A 16304-nucleotide genomic window follows, 5' to 3' on the forward strand; every position below is an offset into this window, starting at 1 on the left:
GTAATCGAGCAAACACTTCAGCACAAAAGGGCTCTTTGCCAGGAGCCTGCCTGACTAGGCTGACAGAATACGTAAGCTGTGCTCAAAATGTGTTCAAATAAGGAAATTTAAGGTACGATAAAGTACACATGAAAAAGCTTGTACATATTCTGGATTAATCTTTTTAAGCAGTTTAAAACAAGCAGTTGTGTCACAGAACATCTCCCATCCCTAATGCTGCTCACAGTGTCTCCCAGATGTGCTGTGAATATAGAGGGTGAAAAGTTCTCATCTGGGTGATTCTTCACCTGGGCTGGTGGCTTTAAGTCCAGCTGTAGTGCAGGATCCTGCGTCGTGGTTGTGCTTCCCTGACCAGCCTGCAGATATGGAGTTTCTGGAGGTGCTGACCGAAGGTCTGGAGAGGGTGCTGCTGGTGCGAGGAGGAGGAAGAGAGGTCATCACCATTTACTCATGAAGTCACTCCTGCTAGTAAGCTGGGCAACCCAGAACAGCCACTTTGCTTTTTCGCCGTCAGGCATCACTGAACATGTTCTATCACGAGTGAGGATGGAAAATCTACCATATACCTTTGTAGTCTATAATTGTTACAAACTTTTTTTTCTGTTATTTAAAGCAAAGATTTAGATGTCTTTTTATTTCAAGACAATATCCAAATGGGAAAAAACGTTTTTGCTTTGGATTTTGCCGGACTGCATTGCCTTTCTCCAAGATGCATATCTTGATACCAGGAGAACTTGACGAGGTGCTCCAATCGCAGTAAAGATTGCAGAAATTCTGGGGACATTTTAGGACGTTTCCTCTTCATGGAAGAGATGCACAGACACTTTTACTTTTGTGTGATTGTTCTAAAAGTTTTTGTAATACAAGTAGGAAGTTCAGTTTATGAGCTAGTAATGCCCTTCTGAATTGCAGCAACTACAGGAAAGGTTGTTTTGATGCGATCTCTCTGCATTAGCTCTTTGCTTTAAGGTGTCATAGTAGCAAACTGGCCTTCAGCGTTGGTGATGACACTGCCTTTGTTCTGTCTGCCTTTTGTACCCATAACAAGATAGATATGATTAGCTGGATCATTCTTGATCAAATCGGCATTTGTGCAAGATTGTCAGTTCTGATTGGTCTTATTTATTTTCTTATTTATTAGCTGAACGTTCTTCCCAAATAACATAAAAGACCAGGTGTTGGTAAAGCAGGAAGAGCCTGTAGGGTAAGTGTGGATCAGCTGGAGTGCATACATTATTGTTTGCACAATAGTGCATGTGGTAAGACAGCTGTGAGGCGTGAAGTCTCTGTGGGTGCAGTAGATAATTGGTCCCATCAAAGCTTTATCAAGGCATCAAGGCATTTTATTTCTACAGCTTTTATATCTGCAAATTCTTAACATTTTGTTTCACGTTTTTTTTTTGGCTCCTATTTCCAATGTACCGACCCTGAAACCCATGCAGATCACAGCCACCTCCCAACCCTGAATAAAGTAAAATCTACCATCGGCAGACGTTTTCAGAGATACGGTAAATGGCGCACAGAATAACAGCAAATAAAAAATGTGAAAACATCATTATTTTCCTTTAATGGACTACAGTGATCTTTAATGGACTACAAGGTAGCATCAGCTTGATGTTTCACCCCAGTAATATGATAGCATCAAAGTGTTTCACCCCAGTAAAGCAGGTTTAATACCTTTCAGCTCCAGCTGGTACAGATTTACTGGATCACTGACCTGGCCAGGAAATTCTTCACGTGTCAGCTTTAAGTATAGTAAAAGGGTAGCGTGGCTACATTGCTACATATATAAAATACGTATAAAATTAAATTACAAATAATAAACTACTATGTCATACAAGTGCAAAATATGTCTATTCAGATAAGTTAAAAATAATATTTCCTGACTAAAAGCACCAACATTCCTAGGATCACATTCATGACACTAAAAATTTGAGGGATTCACTTCAATATTGCATCCTGCTATTACTGTTCAAAAGCTTTTGAGCCCAACTTAGAACTTAGTCATTTAAGGGCTGCACCTATTTTTGAAACCTGTAGCTAAAAGTGAAAATAAAGATCACTACTACATAGCAGGTTGGTCATATTTACTCTCCTGTCCAAAGAGGAAGCTATTTTGTTAAGCTGTTAACACACCTGCAGGTGCACAATGAGTGACAGGCAATAACCATATTCGGAATGAACAAAAATGAAATGTTCAGGCAGTACTCCGCGGAGGTAAGGTCTGGATATGAAATCATATGCAAAGAAGCAAAGTTTTTCAGTACAAACTGGTTGAGTTATGCCATGGATAGAGAGAGCACACCGCAGACGACAGGGAGCAGAAAACTCCGAGAGAGAGGCTGTGCTCCTTTACTTAATGGCTCTGACTTAGGTGGCTGCAGAACCAAGCGACAGGAATTCCCTGCTTCAGCGAGAGAGACCTGTGTCTCGCCTGGCAGATCTTTCGTACTGGCGTCCCGGACCTGGAGACCAAAGAGACCCTTGTGAGCTTTGTTTAAAAAAACGTCCCACTGCATCTCATTTTTAATGAGGTCTGTATTTGAAAAAAAAACAGTGCAATACAACTTTTCATAGCCTTATCTGTTGAATATCTGAAATAAGGTTACTATTTAATCTTGAATTAATCTTATAGAGGACAACTATATAATGTAGTAAGATGTCTTGTAAGTTATAACTGTCATTTGTAATAATGCCTCATATTTATATAGCATCCTTCATCTTGAAGGACTGCAAGTTGCTTTATATGGGGGGGGTCTGTTTCATCCATCTCTGACGTACAGCCCACACCTGGGTGACAGCAGATCGGGGGGAGATGTGAGAAATGGCTCCGCTGGCAGGATCAAGCGGAAACTAGGGAGGCCAGACTGAGCGAACCTAGTGTGGAACTTAGTCAGGAGCTCACTCTTTTCCCAAAACCTGGGAAGGATCTGCCCCATAAACACTATTGATAATTCAATTCAATTTATTTTTATATAGCGCCTTTCACAACAAGGTTGCCCCAAGGCTAATCCCAAACATTTGCTCCTTGCGCTCCTCTTTTCATATTTGTCCAGTAGAAAGGTGCTCCTCTGTCACATTGTTAGTACATTTAAGAGCTTTGAGTTGTTATTATTATTATTATTATTATTATTATTATTATTATTATTATAAGTATGAAATGATTTAGTTAATCAGGTCCCAGTAACCTGCGCTACAAGGCTGCCATTGTTTTCTCCTTAAAATCAGTACTCACTCGCTCCACCTCCTCAAACACCCGCAGGAAGTTGTCCCGGAGGACACCGGACAGCTCCTCCTCAGACCAGCCTCTCCGCAGGAGCTCCTCGATCAGGGCGGGATATTTGGATACATCCTCGAGACCCACAGGAAACCTGAAACGATGAGCAGCCCTTGAATGGCCTAACGCATGTGCATTAGAAAAGAGTCTGTCTTCCAGCTGAAGCCCGGACTTTCTTCCTGTGCACAGATGACTAGTTTTTATTCCAATCCCTAAAAAATAAGATTCGAAAAGACTTTTCGAACGCAACACTGCTCGACTTCATCGCAGTGCTGCTAGAATTTGTTTGTGCAGCCTTTAGCCAGAAGTCTATACATACATCTGTGCTCCATCGTAGTCTCCTCCAATTCCTAGTACTTCCACGCCGGCCACTTTCCTGATGTGGTCAAAATGATCTGCGACAGACAAGGCAAGGGTAAGCCAAAGATAAGTGGGTGAGCACTGCACAGCAAAGTGCTCAAAAAAAATTCCAAAAGAGCAGTTAGAACCACGAGAGCAAAGATGGGGGAAAAAATGACAGAAGAACTGAGTTTTCTCCCCTGTTTTCACACCGAGCCCAGTACGGACAACGTTTCTGACCTGCTACGATGGAGATGTTGCCTCTCTTTCCACAGGCCACAAAGCCACTGTACATGTTCACCATTACCAGGCTTCGCCGTTCTTTCTGATCAGGAAGACAAAATTAACAACCAACACGCATTAGGGGGATACCACATACAAGCTCCGGATGTGTCAGGAGTAAAGAAGGACCCCTTGTCATGTCAGACTGCCTCCCTTTTATAAAAACTCTACTGCATGGCTGCATGATTGTTTCACTGTACTTGGGATATCTACAGTGACTATTTTAAATTGTTACAGCATAGAGTTAGACCATTATAGATAGGTTGCTCTACAGACCCTAATTAGCAACAGCTCTGGACTCGTTTATTTAACGAGTATTTGATACTCCAAACACTGTGCCGTAAGCGTGTGAATTGTTGAGATCTGGACCACTCCCATTGAAGTTACCCCTGCTATCAGAGCACCTTTTTCATGCCCCACTGTCCCTGCCCCAGCCTGTGGGCAGAAAGCCAGTGTAGCCTCCACTCTCCTTTTCAAAGAGAAATAGAGCAATTGATGCTGTGGGTGACTTTAAAGATGCAATACCACGACACGATTAGTGAAAACCAACTTTCCTTGCACTGACTTCTGTTTTAATGGGCTTTTGAAGAGCACAAGATCCTGGCTTAACAGGGGATGCATCTGCCCCTCCTGCACAGGCTCCTGGGAGGATGTGAGGATGGGGGTTTTAACAAGCTCCCCCCCCCGCTGTCCTGAGCACCTTATGGCTTACCACCAGCTGCAGCAGGTCGTCGGGCAGGTTCCTAGTGCTGTTGCAGAGGGCGAAGGCAGAGGAGTGGCTGAAGATGACAGGTGCCCGGGACACCAGCAGCACCGCCCTGGCCGTCTCCCAGGAGCTGTGGGACAAGTCCACCAGCATGCCCAGCCGGTTCATCTCCTTCACCACCTCCTGCAGCAGAGGCACACGTAGCACCTGCACGTCAGCGTCGACTTTTAAAACCACCCATTATTTCTTCGGCACACGCTGCAACCGTGACTTTTCCGGAGTGTGCATCTGTCATGACCCGGTTTTGGATTCTAGTTCAGCAGCAGCAGCATCATCATCAACAGTAAGAGCCCTGCCACAGGTGCTTATCCAACAACAGTGGGAGGGGAGCCAATTTATATCCATTTAAAAAAAAAAGCATATTACACACTTTTGCAAAATCACAGAAGTGTCATCTTTACCTTACCTTCCCAAAGGCTGTGAGGCTGTTGTTTGTTCTCTGATAATGACTGTATTTCTTAGAGGATGACTCTGCCCTAAACGAATCGGAAATAAAAAGAGATTGATGAGCACCACAACGCGGGGGACTCCAACACTATGAAACGTGATGGGTTGAATGCTACACCCCTGCCAGTGTCTGTAATCTCTCATACCTTTCCCTCAGTCTGTGGCTGAGCTATCCTACAGGCCTGAGGCAAGCAAGAGGTCAGGGTGCTTTTCTTAAAGCCAAGATAATATAGTAGGACACCTTGCCGGATAGAAGAGGAAATGGGGAAACGTCTTTTCTTACTAGGGTGTCCCCATACCAACAGCAGGAAGCCAAGTGAATCCAAATAAAAACACATAAAAATTAACACTGTTGGAAACAGGGGGACTGCACACTGCAGCTGGTCTTGGTGTGGGCCAACAGCTGGCAGGAAGCCCACAGTGTTTGTATTAGCAATGCATGCCATGACATTCCACTGCTGCAGTATCACAGCTGCCATCTTTACAGTGCCAGCCGAGTTCTTCCTGGCATGAGTATGCCAGGCTTCTTCCTGGTGGCAGCATGAGCTACAGGTGACAGGAGGGCTGTTGTGAGGGGCTGGCTTACCAAGGCGTGTTGCAGTTGTGGGTCAGAGCCATGGAGCGAACTCCCAGCTCGTAGAACATGCGCAAGGCCGCCAGGCTGCTGTCGATCGAGTGTCCTCCTTCGATGCTGATCAGGCAGGCGATCTTCTCTGTGTTCCTGATGCCTGAAACGGCACCGTTGGAGGGTGATCTACTGGGAGAGCGATGTGGGAAAGCTACTCTGTTGTGGATGATGCCTCTGAGTCATTGGTGAAGCAAACATGGAAAAACAAACAGGCTCCCCTCTTGCTATCTGTTACTGGCCCTGCTCAAATTGCTACAATAATAAATAAATACTTCGGTTTTCTTTTCCAAAACATCCCAAAGCTCTTCATAAGTAGCAGCAGCAGCCATTACAGCTCAGAAGTCCTGGCCATATTGTCTTCATATTCCATAAAATTATAAACATTTAATTTTAACTAGAGATTTATTTCAATTTATTTTTTTAACCCCATAATCAACTCTCACTGTATTCCTTGAGCAACCTCACTTTTTGACTGTAGGGAACGAGTTTAAACAGTCATGATATCAACTTATGACTTTCATAATAGTCACCAGAAGCCAACTTATACCAAGCTTTTCTGGCTTTCTCCTGGCATCTGAGATGCCACATGGAGATGTGCCTTGCAAGACATGGCTTTTCCTGGGGCTTGTATCTTTGTTTCTCAAAGCTTCTCCCTCCCCAAGATGGCAGTGCGCAGATCACAGGTGGTTTGACAGGACACCAGCAATCACTGGAGTGGGATCGGCTGCGCATCCTGCTCCAGACAGGATAAACGGAGCGCAGATCGAGGAGGCGGTGATGACCAGGAGCAGTCTGAGGACAAACTCTGCCAGGTTGCCCCAGCCAGGCTGAATCCAACACCTGGCTGAAGGATGTTTATGTTTACCAGCTGGAAAACCACTTTGTCTGCCGCAGTGACAGTGGCTTACATTCCCAGCTACCAGCCAGAAGAGCAGCATTTCTGCTATAGTTTAAATCGGTGATTGACTATTTCTCTCCAGCTCTGGCTGAAGAGCAGCTCTGCTGCTAACTACTACTACTGTTACGGTTACTAACTAAACTACTGTTTATTTTGTTCAGAGTCCTCCTGGAAGAAGCTTTTCTTACCCATGTTACCCCTTTATTCTTTCCCCAGAGTCTTGCTGGAAGAGTCCTATTTGTGGCCTTATTAACATTTACTACAAACCTTATTTTCACCTTAAATCTTTAGTGCGGGGTGTGTCTCTGCTCGGGTCCCGCCTTGAACCTGTACCCCTGCTGTGGGCATCACACATTCTGCTGGAACAAACCCTGCCTGGCCCCTCTTTTATTACACGCGTAAATGAGACCGCCTCATTTACACCGTGTAACGCAACAGCTGTAGTTTTAAAGAGGCACTGGTGTGCTGCCCCGCTGCCAGTGAAAAGAGTTCTTGGAAAAATGTTCTGTATGACGTGGTTCAGTGGCTTTCCGGGAAAGAGCTGGTTGACAAACAGCTCTGGAGTTCCAGCATTAACCCACTGTCACGGGTTCATAACCCTGTCTGGTTCAAGAGGTGCACACCCTTCAGCCCAGCTTGCAAGAATAGGGCTGTGCTTCAATTTTTTTAGTTCAGGCTCATTCATCTCATTTCCCTGCTGCAAGTTTTTTTTTTTATGTTTTTCTTGGCCAGCTGCACCGCTGGTGCTGCCTTCAGGACCAGTCTGGTGTTTCCAGAGAGGGAGAGCACAGACTAACGCTGACTGCTCACATCTTTGTGCTGTGAAGTGCAGCAATCAAACACGCCAATCTTAAAATGTCTGGGTGCGGGGTCAGTACCATTCCAGGCCATGGTGGACATTTCTAAAACGACAGCTTGGTCACAGGGGTGGAGGACTTTCCCATTTTCCCACTGGGACGTGGGGAGCCCCACTCACTGTGGGGCAGAAAATACTGATCTTCTGAAGCAGCAATCAGCAGATCCAGAAATATATATTCTTTTGTCTGGAAGTGCTAGAGAACTGCAAAGCCTTGGAAAGTAATTTTGCAGCAGGAAATGAGTGTGCAAGTTCACGTAACACAGATCTGATATCAGACATGCCCAACACAGACACTAAGCTGTGCCTGGGGCCTGGGTTTCAGCCCTTTCTTCTGAAGAGGCAGTTAGGAAGAACCTCATTGAACAGACAGTGGGGCTCTTTTAAATATGAATCATCTAGCGCAGACATGAGTAGTCATGTGGACTACGGCCTACGTGATGTTAAAGAAGGTATGCCTTCTTTAAAGAAGATCATCTCAACAGATGATACTGCAGCTCTGTGCTGTTACTGCAGTTATTGCCCCCCCCGACCTCCGTATTTGCATTTCGCAGGGACTGAAATCTCCAAATTAAGCGGAAAAAAAGAAAAAAATCATCTTTAGACAGCGTGGATCACCTAAGCAATTTCAGAAGAGCACAGCAGAACTTGTGCAGAGGGAAACACATTCCTGATCCAGCTATCATATCCTAGTTGGTCCGAGTGGTCCTGAGTGGTCCGGCCCATGTGCTTGGCTCCAGTCCAGTAAGCCAGCACTGTCTACAACAGCAGTGATAAAGGGCAATCCTTCAGCAGAGATTCTCAGCCCCTTTAAATGAAAATGTTAAATGGATCCAGTTACGCCAACACCTAGACCAGTGAAGCAGTTCGGCTGTGAGGAAAGCTTGACGAGACTGCAGACGCCAAGCAGTCAAGCCGCGTGACTGAAGTGGACCAGCGTGGCTCTTTACCTGCGGAGGAGGTGACCAGCTCCAGCTCCTCGTACTCGCTGCACAGGCGCCGAATGACGTCGATCTGCTCCAGCGTCAGCCTGACTGCATCCTTCCCCTGTGCCGTGCACATCACGTAGGCCGAGAACACCTGTCAACAGCGCGCAGGTGAGACGCTGGGGCTTATAGACCAGCTGATCAAGACCTGACCCCTACAGAGCTCAGAACTGAGGACACCCTAAAGGTCATGTCTGGGGTCGTGTCTCTGCTGCCTTTGATGAGCCACCTGTCACAACATCACCTGGCTCCCTGGAAGAGCACTGTGTCGTTTGGGTTTTGCACCAGCTGAGCTCTTAATCACAGGCCAATTGATCTGGTGCATGTTTGTAAAATTTGCCTCTAGTTCTTTAAGGCTCCGATGAGATTTGTAATTGGTTTCAACCCTGTATTACTATCTGAGTTTTACAACTGCCCTCCTTCAGATGTACTGCCTGGAATGTAATCTGCTGGATTTCAATGAAGATCTGCATTTTAACGCTTTGTTAGATACAGATTAGCTAAATAAAAAATACATTTTGTAACTCTGTTTGATGGCATTAAGCAGCCTGCTTTATTTTTCTCAGCCTTTTACCCTTCCAGTCTCTGCACCACAATGGAACAGTCCAACGGTTTGTCAACATAGACATGATACAGCAGTCAGGAGACTGGTAAACTGACTGAAATAGTTCAGCCTTGTTTGCAAAACTGCTTGTGTGGTAACTATTACTGAAGGAGATGCACAAGTCCTGTACTTAACCTTCAGCAAGTTTGGGGAAGCTGATTGGTTACCTGTGCTCCAATATGACCAAGGTTCATCCGATGTATGTCTGTAGCAGTCTGGTTAACATGATGCAGGTCAGTTTTGCTGAGTTGGTTGTCATAAAAAATTCTTAACTGCAGCGCAAGATCGTTGTGCCTACGGAAAGCAGGGGAGGAAGTACAAAATGTGAGGTGAAAGCAGGACTCCACAGAAAGACACTGCTTGCCTGGGGTTACTGCACAGGGATTGCAGACAACAGTGGCACAAACATACAGAAGGCCTCTGAATTTAAAAAACCCGAGAAACAGCACCAACACAAGATGGTCATTCTTCCCATCTAGCCTGTTCATTGAATGCTCTTCCAAACATTTATTTCTTCAAAGACACAGAGGTATCGGTTTTAAAATAACATGGTACGGTAGCTTGTTCCATACTCCTACAACCCTTTGCATAAATGGGTGCCCTGCTACTCTTAGCTTTAAAACCTCTCTCCCATAGTTTCTATCTGTGTCCTCTGGTTCGTGTTTCACTGTGGATGATAGATACGTCTGCTGGCTCAGTGCTTTTAAAGGATTTTTAATTCTTGGATCTGTCCAAGACTAAAGTAATACAGGTCTTATCGCATGCCAGAGTAGGGCATTCCTTTAAGCCTGGGAATGTTAAGTAGTGGCTCTGGACAGACTCCAAAACAGCCATATCATTTTTGCAACATAATTATGAGAGTGTACACAATGTTCTAAATGAGCTCTGCCTAGTGCACTGTACAATCTTAACATGACGTCCCCTGATTTAAAATCAACACCTAACTATATATCCTAACACTGTGTTTTCTGTATTGCGCTTTGCTTCTTCCCAGGGTCTGGAATTGGGGTCTCCAATCTTGCTCCTGGTGGGCTGATGTTTTTGCAGGTTGTCTAGGTCTCGTTAAAGTAGCAACATCTTAAAGACGTGGTAAAAGCTGTTAAGTTGGATTAATGAAGGCAGTATGGTGTTGATTAAGCTCATTAAGAGCTGAGCTGGTAAGAAAATCCATAGATACATTGATCCTCCAGGACCAGCATTGGACAAACCTGGTTTAGAATGATGAACATGTTAGTGTTTTCGAATATTTTGCCCCAGATTGACACAGCACAGAAACCTCAAGAAATATCTTTAATGTCAATTACAGATGTGCTGGAGTAAGTCGTGCCTTCCTTATGCCCTGGGCTGTTTATAAAACAATTATTCTTTTACGTAATGTCTCCGAGAACTGGAACAGCAAGGGTCTTGTTTTCCATAAGTAAAGAGGAAATTACATCTGTAAACTACTGTGATTTTTGGGGGGTTTATGCTTAATTAGGCTGCTCTTTGTTCTGTCCCCTTTTGATGTACACGTGTTAACTTTGTCTGAATATTTGTTTTGAATTTATAAACACATGGAAGACTGAGGCTCCCTTGTTGGTGGGGGCACTGTGTCACCACCAGTCTGTTTCGATCAGAATCCTCATCAAGCGCTGTGAAGTTGTTGTGCACAAGAAGATGTGCAGAAGAAAATCTCACCTGCACCTTCTCATATTACTGATGCATGTACAGAAGTGTGCATGCACGCAGACAAATAACAGAGACACGCACAGGACAGCATTCGGAAGAAAACATACATGAGCAGTACTGCTGAATAAAGCATAAAACAACACGTTTTGCACTTATCCTCTACTGGAACCTAGAACATAATTAAAAGTTCATTTTGTTTTATGTGATTCAGAAATAAAACCTAACATACATACTTATTTGAAAAAAAAGTACCCATTAGATGAGATAGCCTGGTAAAAAAAATAAGAGTGATCCACAAACACTTGCCCGTCAATGAGACGTTTCCGAGACATGAGGTCCAGGGACTTCTGTCGAAGGCTGGTTTCTGAAGACACTGTGCAGACCAGAATAAGAAACAGCAGCATCACAGGAATTTGCCAGCGACGGGGAGCCACATACACAGACCGGGAGGATGGCCGGAAGATCATATCCTTCAAAAAATGAAGTCGGAAGTTAGCCAAGAGGGCCGTGCGAAGCCGTTAGGAATCACTCTGCCTGCTAGAGAACAACATGAGTGACGGCGGGGCTTCTGTTCAAAGCGCGCTGTGCACCATTGGAAGGGCTAAGACAATGCCTCCTGAGAAAAAAGAGATGAATCATGCTGTGTGTTGAGATCTCTCCTGGGCCAGCCCTAGTGGGAAGGAAATGAACAGAACCACAACACAAGGCAGCAGTCCACTGGTCCCATTATCTCACAAGACAGGGGTGGACTCCGTCAGCTCCAGTCATTATTAACCGTACAGATTTGTTCAAGATGGATTATAAACATATATTGGGGAACTGATATGCTTTCTTTCTGGTTGCTTTTCTAACAGTCCTAGGCGCCTGCATGCCCTCGAGACGCTGGAACCCGTGTTCAGTAGCCGCGTCAACGGTGAGTTTAACCCACGAGAGTTTCATGGCTCCCTTATAGATCCTCAGCACTCCAGAAACACCCACAGAAAAGATCTTGGATGAGGACCACCCTCAGACACACTCTTCAGAGTCTCGAACGCTTTACGAAAACAACGTCCAAGAATATTTTGCACGGAATACACAGCAGAAATAACAGCGGAATACAACACGAACACCTATCACACTTCATCAAGGCTAGTAATAAGCTTTTCTTCATAGAATTTTAGGAGTTCATAGGAACTCAATTTATCAATCCGTTCACTGATCTACTGAAAATACTAATTATTTTAATTCTTCATTTTGATTAACGTTGTCGTATGCATAAAAGCTTTTTATATACTGTATATGTAACAGCTGTCAAATGTATATAAAGACATTAAATTAAGTAAAATTGAGACTCCTATGAAAAATATAAAAAGAAAACTTAAAACTGTCTTTTATCCCCCAACAAATCTGCACTTTAGCTTTGCAAAAGTCACGTCATTCAAACATCCTAGAAAATTAGTAATTACAGAGCGCAGTACTGCTGATACCTTGTTTATAAACGATGGAGCTCCGTTCTAATCCGGCGTATCTCACGGTCGCTGCGGAAAGGCAACTTCTCGGCTGCACGAACATTTCAGCAGTCTCCACCCACGACGCGATAAGACCCGGTCTGGAAAAACTTATTTTACAGCTCCACTGTTAACGTGAGAAGGCCTGAGCTCCCGGGGCACAGTCGCAGTACAGCAGCGCACTTAGTCGCTTTTCAACCAGAGCGATCTTGTTCTTTCGCTTTTGCCGCCCCCTGGCGGGCAGTAAACAAACATTGACTGATCAAAGAATGTTGATAACCTCCAAATCGAACGATCTCCTCGCTTTCTCTTTTATTTCTAAAACCTATTACGTTTTTAACAGTCTTATTTATTGTTCAGGTTTCTGGGAATTCACTCACTAGCAGTCTGACCTGGTCCCTTCACACAGATGAAGTAATCACAAGAGCACAGTCATCCCATACCACTCACATCTTTCTACAGATGCACTATAGCAGCAATTCTCACTGGGTGCGTAACAGTTTGGTTTGGCAATTGCTCAGCTCATGACCGTAAAAGCTACCCAAGCTGGTGGAGACAGCTGAGACCTTTACTGGTACAGAACTCCCTTCCATCCAGGCCATCTTCAGCACACGTTGCCTCAGAACGGCGAACAGTGTAACCCAAGACTGACACCCTGGGGATGTACTCTTCTCTTTTCTTCCTTCCGGCAGAAGATTTAGGAGTATGAAAGCCTAAACCTAAACCTGAACTGAATAAGGTATTTTGAATTGAATTTAATTGAATCTATATGCTGAGTAAAATTATAGCTGCTGCCATGTTCCTGGCTCTAAGAATAGTGGTGTCATATGTCATTTTCTATGTCGATGTTATGTCATCTGTCATGTGAGGAAATGCTAGTAAGCATTTCATTGCATTTGGGTACATATGACAATGAACTTGAACAGGGAATTAAGAAATAGTAGAGGTATGAGCTATTTAGCCAAGTCATTGCTGAACGCCATATATCACCATAACAGTGGTATGGAGATTAATAATAATTGCTTACACTTATATACTGTAGTGCTTTTGGACACACCAATCAAAGCACTTTACAGGTAATGGGGACTCTCCTCCACCACCACCAATGTGCAACCCCACCTGGATGATGCGACGGCAGCCATAGTGCGCCAGAACGCTCCCCACACACCATCTCTCAGTGGGGAGGAGAGCAGAGTAATGAAGCCAATTCATAGATAGGGATTATTAGGAGGCCATGACTGGTAAGGGTCAATGGGAAATTTGGCCGGGATGCCGGGGTTACACCCCTACTCTTTTCCAGAAACACCTTGGGATTTGTTAATGACCATAGAGCATCAGGACTTTGGTTTTATGTTTAATTCAAAGGACGGTGCCTTTTTACCGTATAGTGTCATTATAATGGGGCATTAGAACCCACACAGAGCACAGTCTGTGAGCACCCCCTACTGGCCCCACTAATACCTCTTCCAGCAGCAGATGTAGGAGGTCTCCCATCCAGGTACTGGCCTGGCTCACACCTGCTGAGCTTCAATGGGCTGCCAGTTGTGAGTTGCAGGGTGATATGGCTGCTGGATTAGCAATACAGCTGCACAGTACTGGGGTCCTGGTTTTGATTCTGGACTGAAACACCTTCTGTGTGGAGTCTGCATGTTCTCCCCCAGCCACATGTGTTAATAAGTGTCAATATTTTGTTTGGGTGTCCAGCACTGACCTGGTGTCCCAACATTGCTGTGATCCTGCCTTGGGCCTGATACTAACAGGATAGGCTCTGAGCTGTTACCTGAGAGCGGCTAGATGATCATTGATGGTTTACAAGCAGTTAGCTCAGGATAATGTAGAATGGTGAGGCAAGGCTTAACCAAAGGCCTATGCCCAAAATCTCTTCAACTACTGCAGCCTGACAAATCTCCACCAGCTTCAAATGCTTACCTTTACAATTCATGAATACTGACCACATTCTCTCAAGGTCCTGCAAGGTTATTTCTGCTCTACGAGAGTAACAGAATGGTGACTGCAGTCCTAGAGCTTCACCTTGTATTTTTTTTAATTGAAATAGAACAGCTTACACAGTTCTAAACGAGATGTGAAAGGTATTAAATCAAATTTAATTTTTGTTGCAACCTGCTTGGGTGAGGGAATTGTTAAGGATTCAGCCAGTGAAACTGAAACCAAGTAGTGAACCCACTTGCGGGAGCCGATAGAGACAAGTCGTGATCCAAATACCGTAGCCGAAGGGGAGAGCCGAGAGTCCAGGGGAAGCCAGTGATCCAAACAGGGAGAGAGTAGCCAAAGCCAGACCGTAATCCAAAACCGTAGACAAAGGAGAGAGCCGAGAGTCCAGGGGAAGCCAGAGAACCAAACTAGGAGAAAGCAACAGAAGCCGAGCCGTAATCCAAAAGACGTAGTAAAAGGGGATAAACCAAAGTCGGAACCAGAACAGTACGAGGAGGTAGAAGGCGTAGCGCAACTAAGTAGCTCGAAAGGAAAACCAATACTGAGTGAGGGGGTAGGGAAAGACTAATGCTTGAATACCAGATGAGACAGAGGTGTGGTGGTGAAAGCGTACACTGATAGGTGGACTTATGAACTAAGGCTACGCCTTCTTCTGCCTCTTTCGTTGCCGAGAGGCAGGGATCGTAACAGGAATGACCTAAGCTCATGGCCAAGGTCATCCAAACCCCCTTAGAACAAGGTGGGCGTACATAATGCCAGTGCAGAACTCTGTACTGCTCAGTTTCTGAAGCAGATGAACTGATCACAGATTGCAATGGAAAGATAGAAGCATCTTAATAAAATTCCAACAGGAGATGAATGCCCTGATCATATGAACGACAGGGATCATCAAGGAAAATATGAAGACGGATTTCTGAATTCTGCAGTGGACTCTCAGGGGAAGAGGAGTACAGATCTGATTTACTGTTTGAGAGACAAATCAACTGGCCTTCGCCCTCCATGCTCCTATCAAAGAGCTTAAACCCCAGGAGAATTGTTGCCAAACCTAAACATTAAACAAAACGTTGCAGCCACTGCAGCAGGGGAGAGCTACAGAATGCACGTTTTCAGCCATTTATATTCCAGAAAAATGACATTTCTCTCAGGGTAGATAAGAGAATGAGGTAATAGTCAGTAATAATTCAATAATTCTCTCTGACCTCAGTCTCTGAATAATGTTTTGATACCTGATTCTTGCTATCTGGCTTCTCACAGTTTTTCCTTTATTCTTTCTCATGTTAGTTATTCATTTATTCCACACAGTCCAGTTAAACCCTGTGACTGCACTACCTGCATGAAACTCTTAACCCTTCCCTCCCAATCAAAACAAATTGCAATAGCCCTTTCCCCAGGAGCCATTGAAGGTTTCTGGGTCACGAAAGGAGGAGAACAGTGATCAAACCAGAGAGGGAACAATTGCAATAGCTTGTTTTCCACTTTGCAGGAAAGGGAGAGACATGACTAACAAGGGAATAAGAAGGGGTAGCAATTGCAACCCGATTCAAGGTAGGCAAAATACATGTTAATGCAGTCACGTTTCTCCCGGGGCAGAGAAGCACTGGGCTTGGGGAAACTGAGACAAATAGATGCACACATCAGAGAAGAACCACAGCTGGGAAAGGGGCTGTTCACCCCTGTTAAAACAGAGGAGCAGGAGAATTTATGAGGCTGTTGACACTTAGCAGATCAGTCCTGAAGTCAGACAAAGGGAGGAACAGAAAAGGGGACGATCGAGAACCGTCTGCTAATTCCTTCCCTAGATGGGCAAACGGGACCAGCCAGAGATCAGGGGCCTGACGGGACCACCTGAAGGGTGGCACGGCCTGGAGAGAGAGGGAGAGAGAGACATGGGGCAGCAGCCCACTGTTCTGGGGGCGAGTCCGCTCTGAAGAGAGCAGCCGAGAAGGGAGGACAGATCCGGCTCCGAACGAACCGCCTTCCGAAACAGAGTGGAGCCGGTCAGGGGGGGTCAGGACAAGGACAATCCTGAGGAGGAGGGGGCTTTGGCTCGTGTGCGATCCCTGGAGAATGTGGGGTGCAGGAGAGATGAGACGTGGGAGTGAAGGACAGGAAC

General features: G+C 45.0%; 2 protein-coding genes across 5 annotated transcripts in view; one reads left to right on the forward strand and one right to left on the reverse strand.

Annotated features, from left to right (window-relative positions):
* slc12a4 (solute carrier family 12 member 4) overlaps positions 1 to 1555 on the forward strand; it is a 36258-nt gene extending 34703 nt beyond the window's left edge. For all 3 annotated transcript variants that reach the window (XM_015368506.2, XM_006641404.3, XM_015368507.2), the window contains one exon: positions 363 to 1555. In XM_015368506.2, the coding sequence (XP_015223992.2) occupies positions 363 to 454 (92 nt within the window). In that variant the 3' untranslated portion in view covers positions 455 to 1555. The remainder of the gene's footprint in view (positions 1 to 362) is intronic.
* On the reverse strand, positions 1543 to 14737 carry dpep2 (dipeptidase 2). 2 transcript variants are annotated; one of them, XM_015368508.2, is made up of 11 exons: positions 14462 to 14737; positions 11058 to 11221; positions 9251 to 9377; positions 8444 to 8573; positions 5698 to 5839; positions 5071 to 5140; positions 4611 to 4787; positions 3857 to 3941; positions 3597 to 3672; positions 3236 to 3371; positions 1543 to 2465 (listed from the first exon to the last, which is right to left on the reverse strand). In XM_015368508.2, exons 2-11 carry the CDS (start codon positions 11216 to 11218, stop codon positions 2280 to 2282), a joined length of 1290 nt encoding a protein of 429 aa, XP_015223994.2. In that variant the 5' UTR covers positions 11219 to 11221; positions 14462 to 14737; the 3' UTR covers positions 1543 to 2279. The 2 variants fall into 2 exon arrangements, with proteins under 2 accessions (XP_015223994.2, XP_006641536.2); XM_006641473.3 differs by lacking the exon at positions 14462 to 14737 and adding an exon at positions 12218 to 12326.
* Between the last annotated feature and the right edge of the window lie 1567 nt (positions 14738 to 16304).

This window comes from Lepisosteus oculatus, chromosome 20 (genome assembly GCF_040954835.1).
Source record: "Lepisosteus oculatus isolate fLepOcu1 chromosome 20, fLepOcu1.hap2, whole genome shotgun sequence".
In the NCBI taxonomy this organism is placed as follows: domain Eukaryota; kingdom Metazoa; phylum Chordata; class Actinopteri; order Semionotiformes; family Lepisosteidae; genus Lepisosteus; species Lepisosteus oculatus.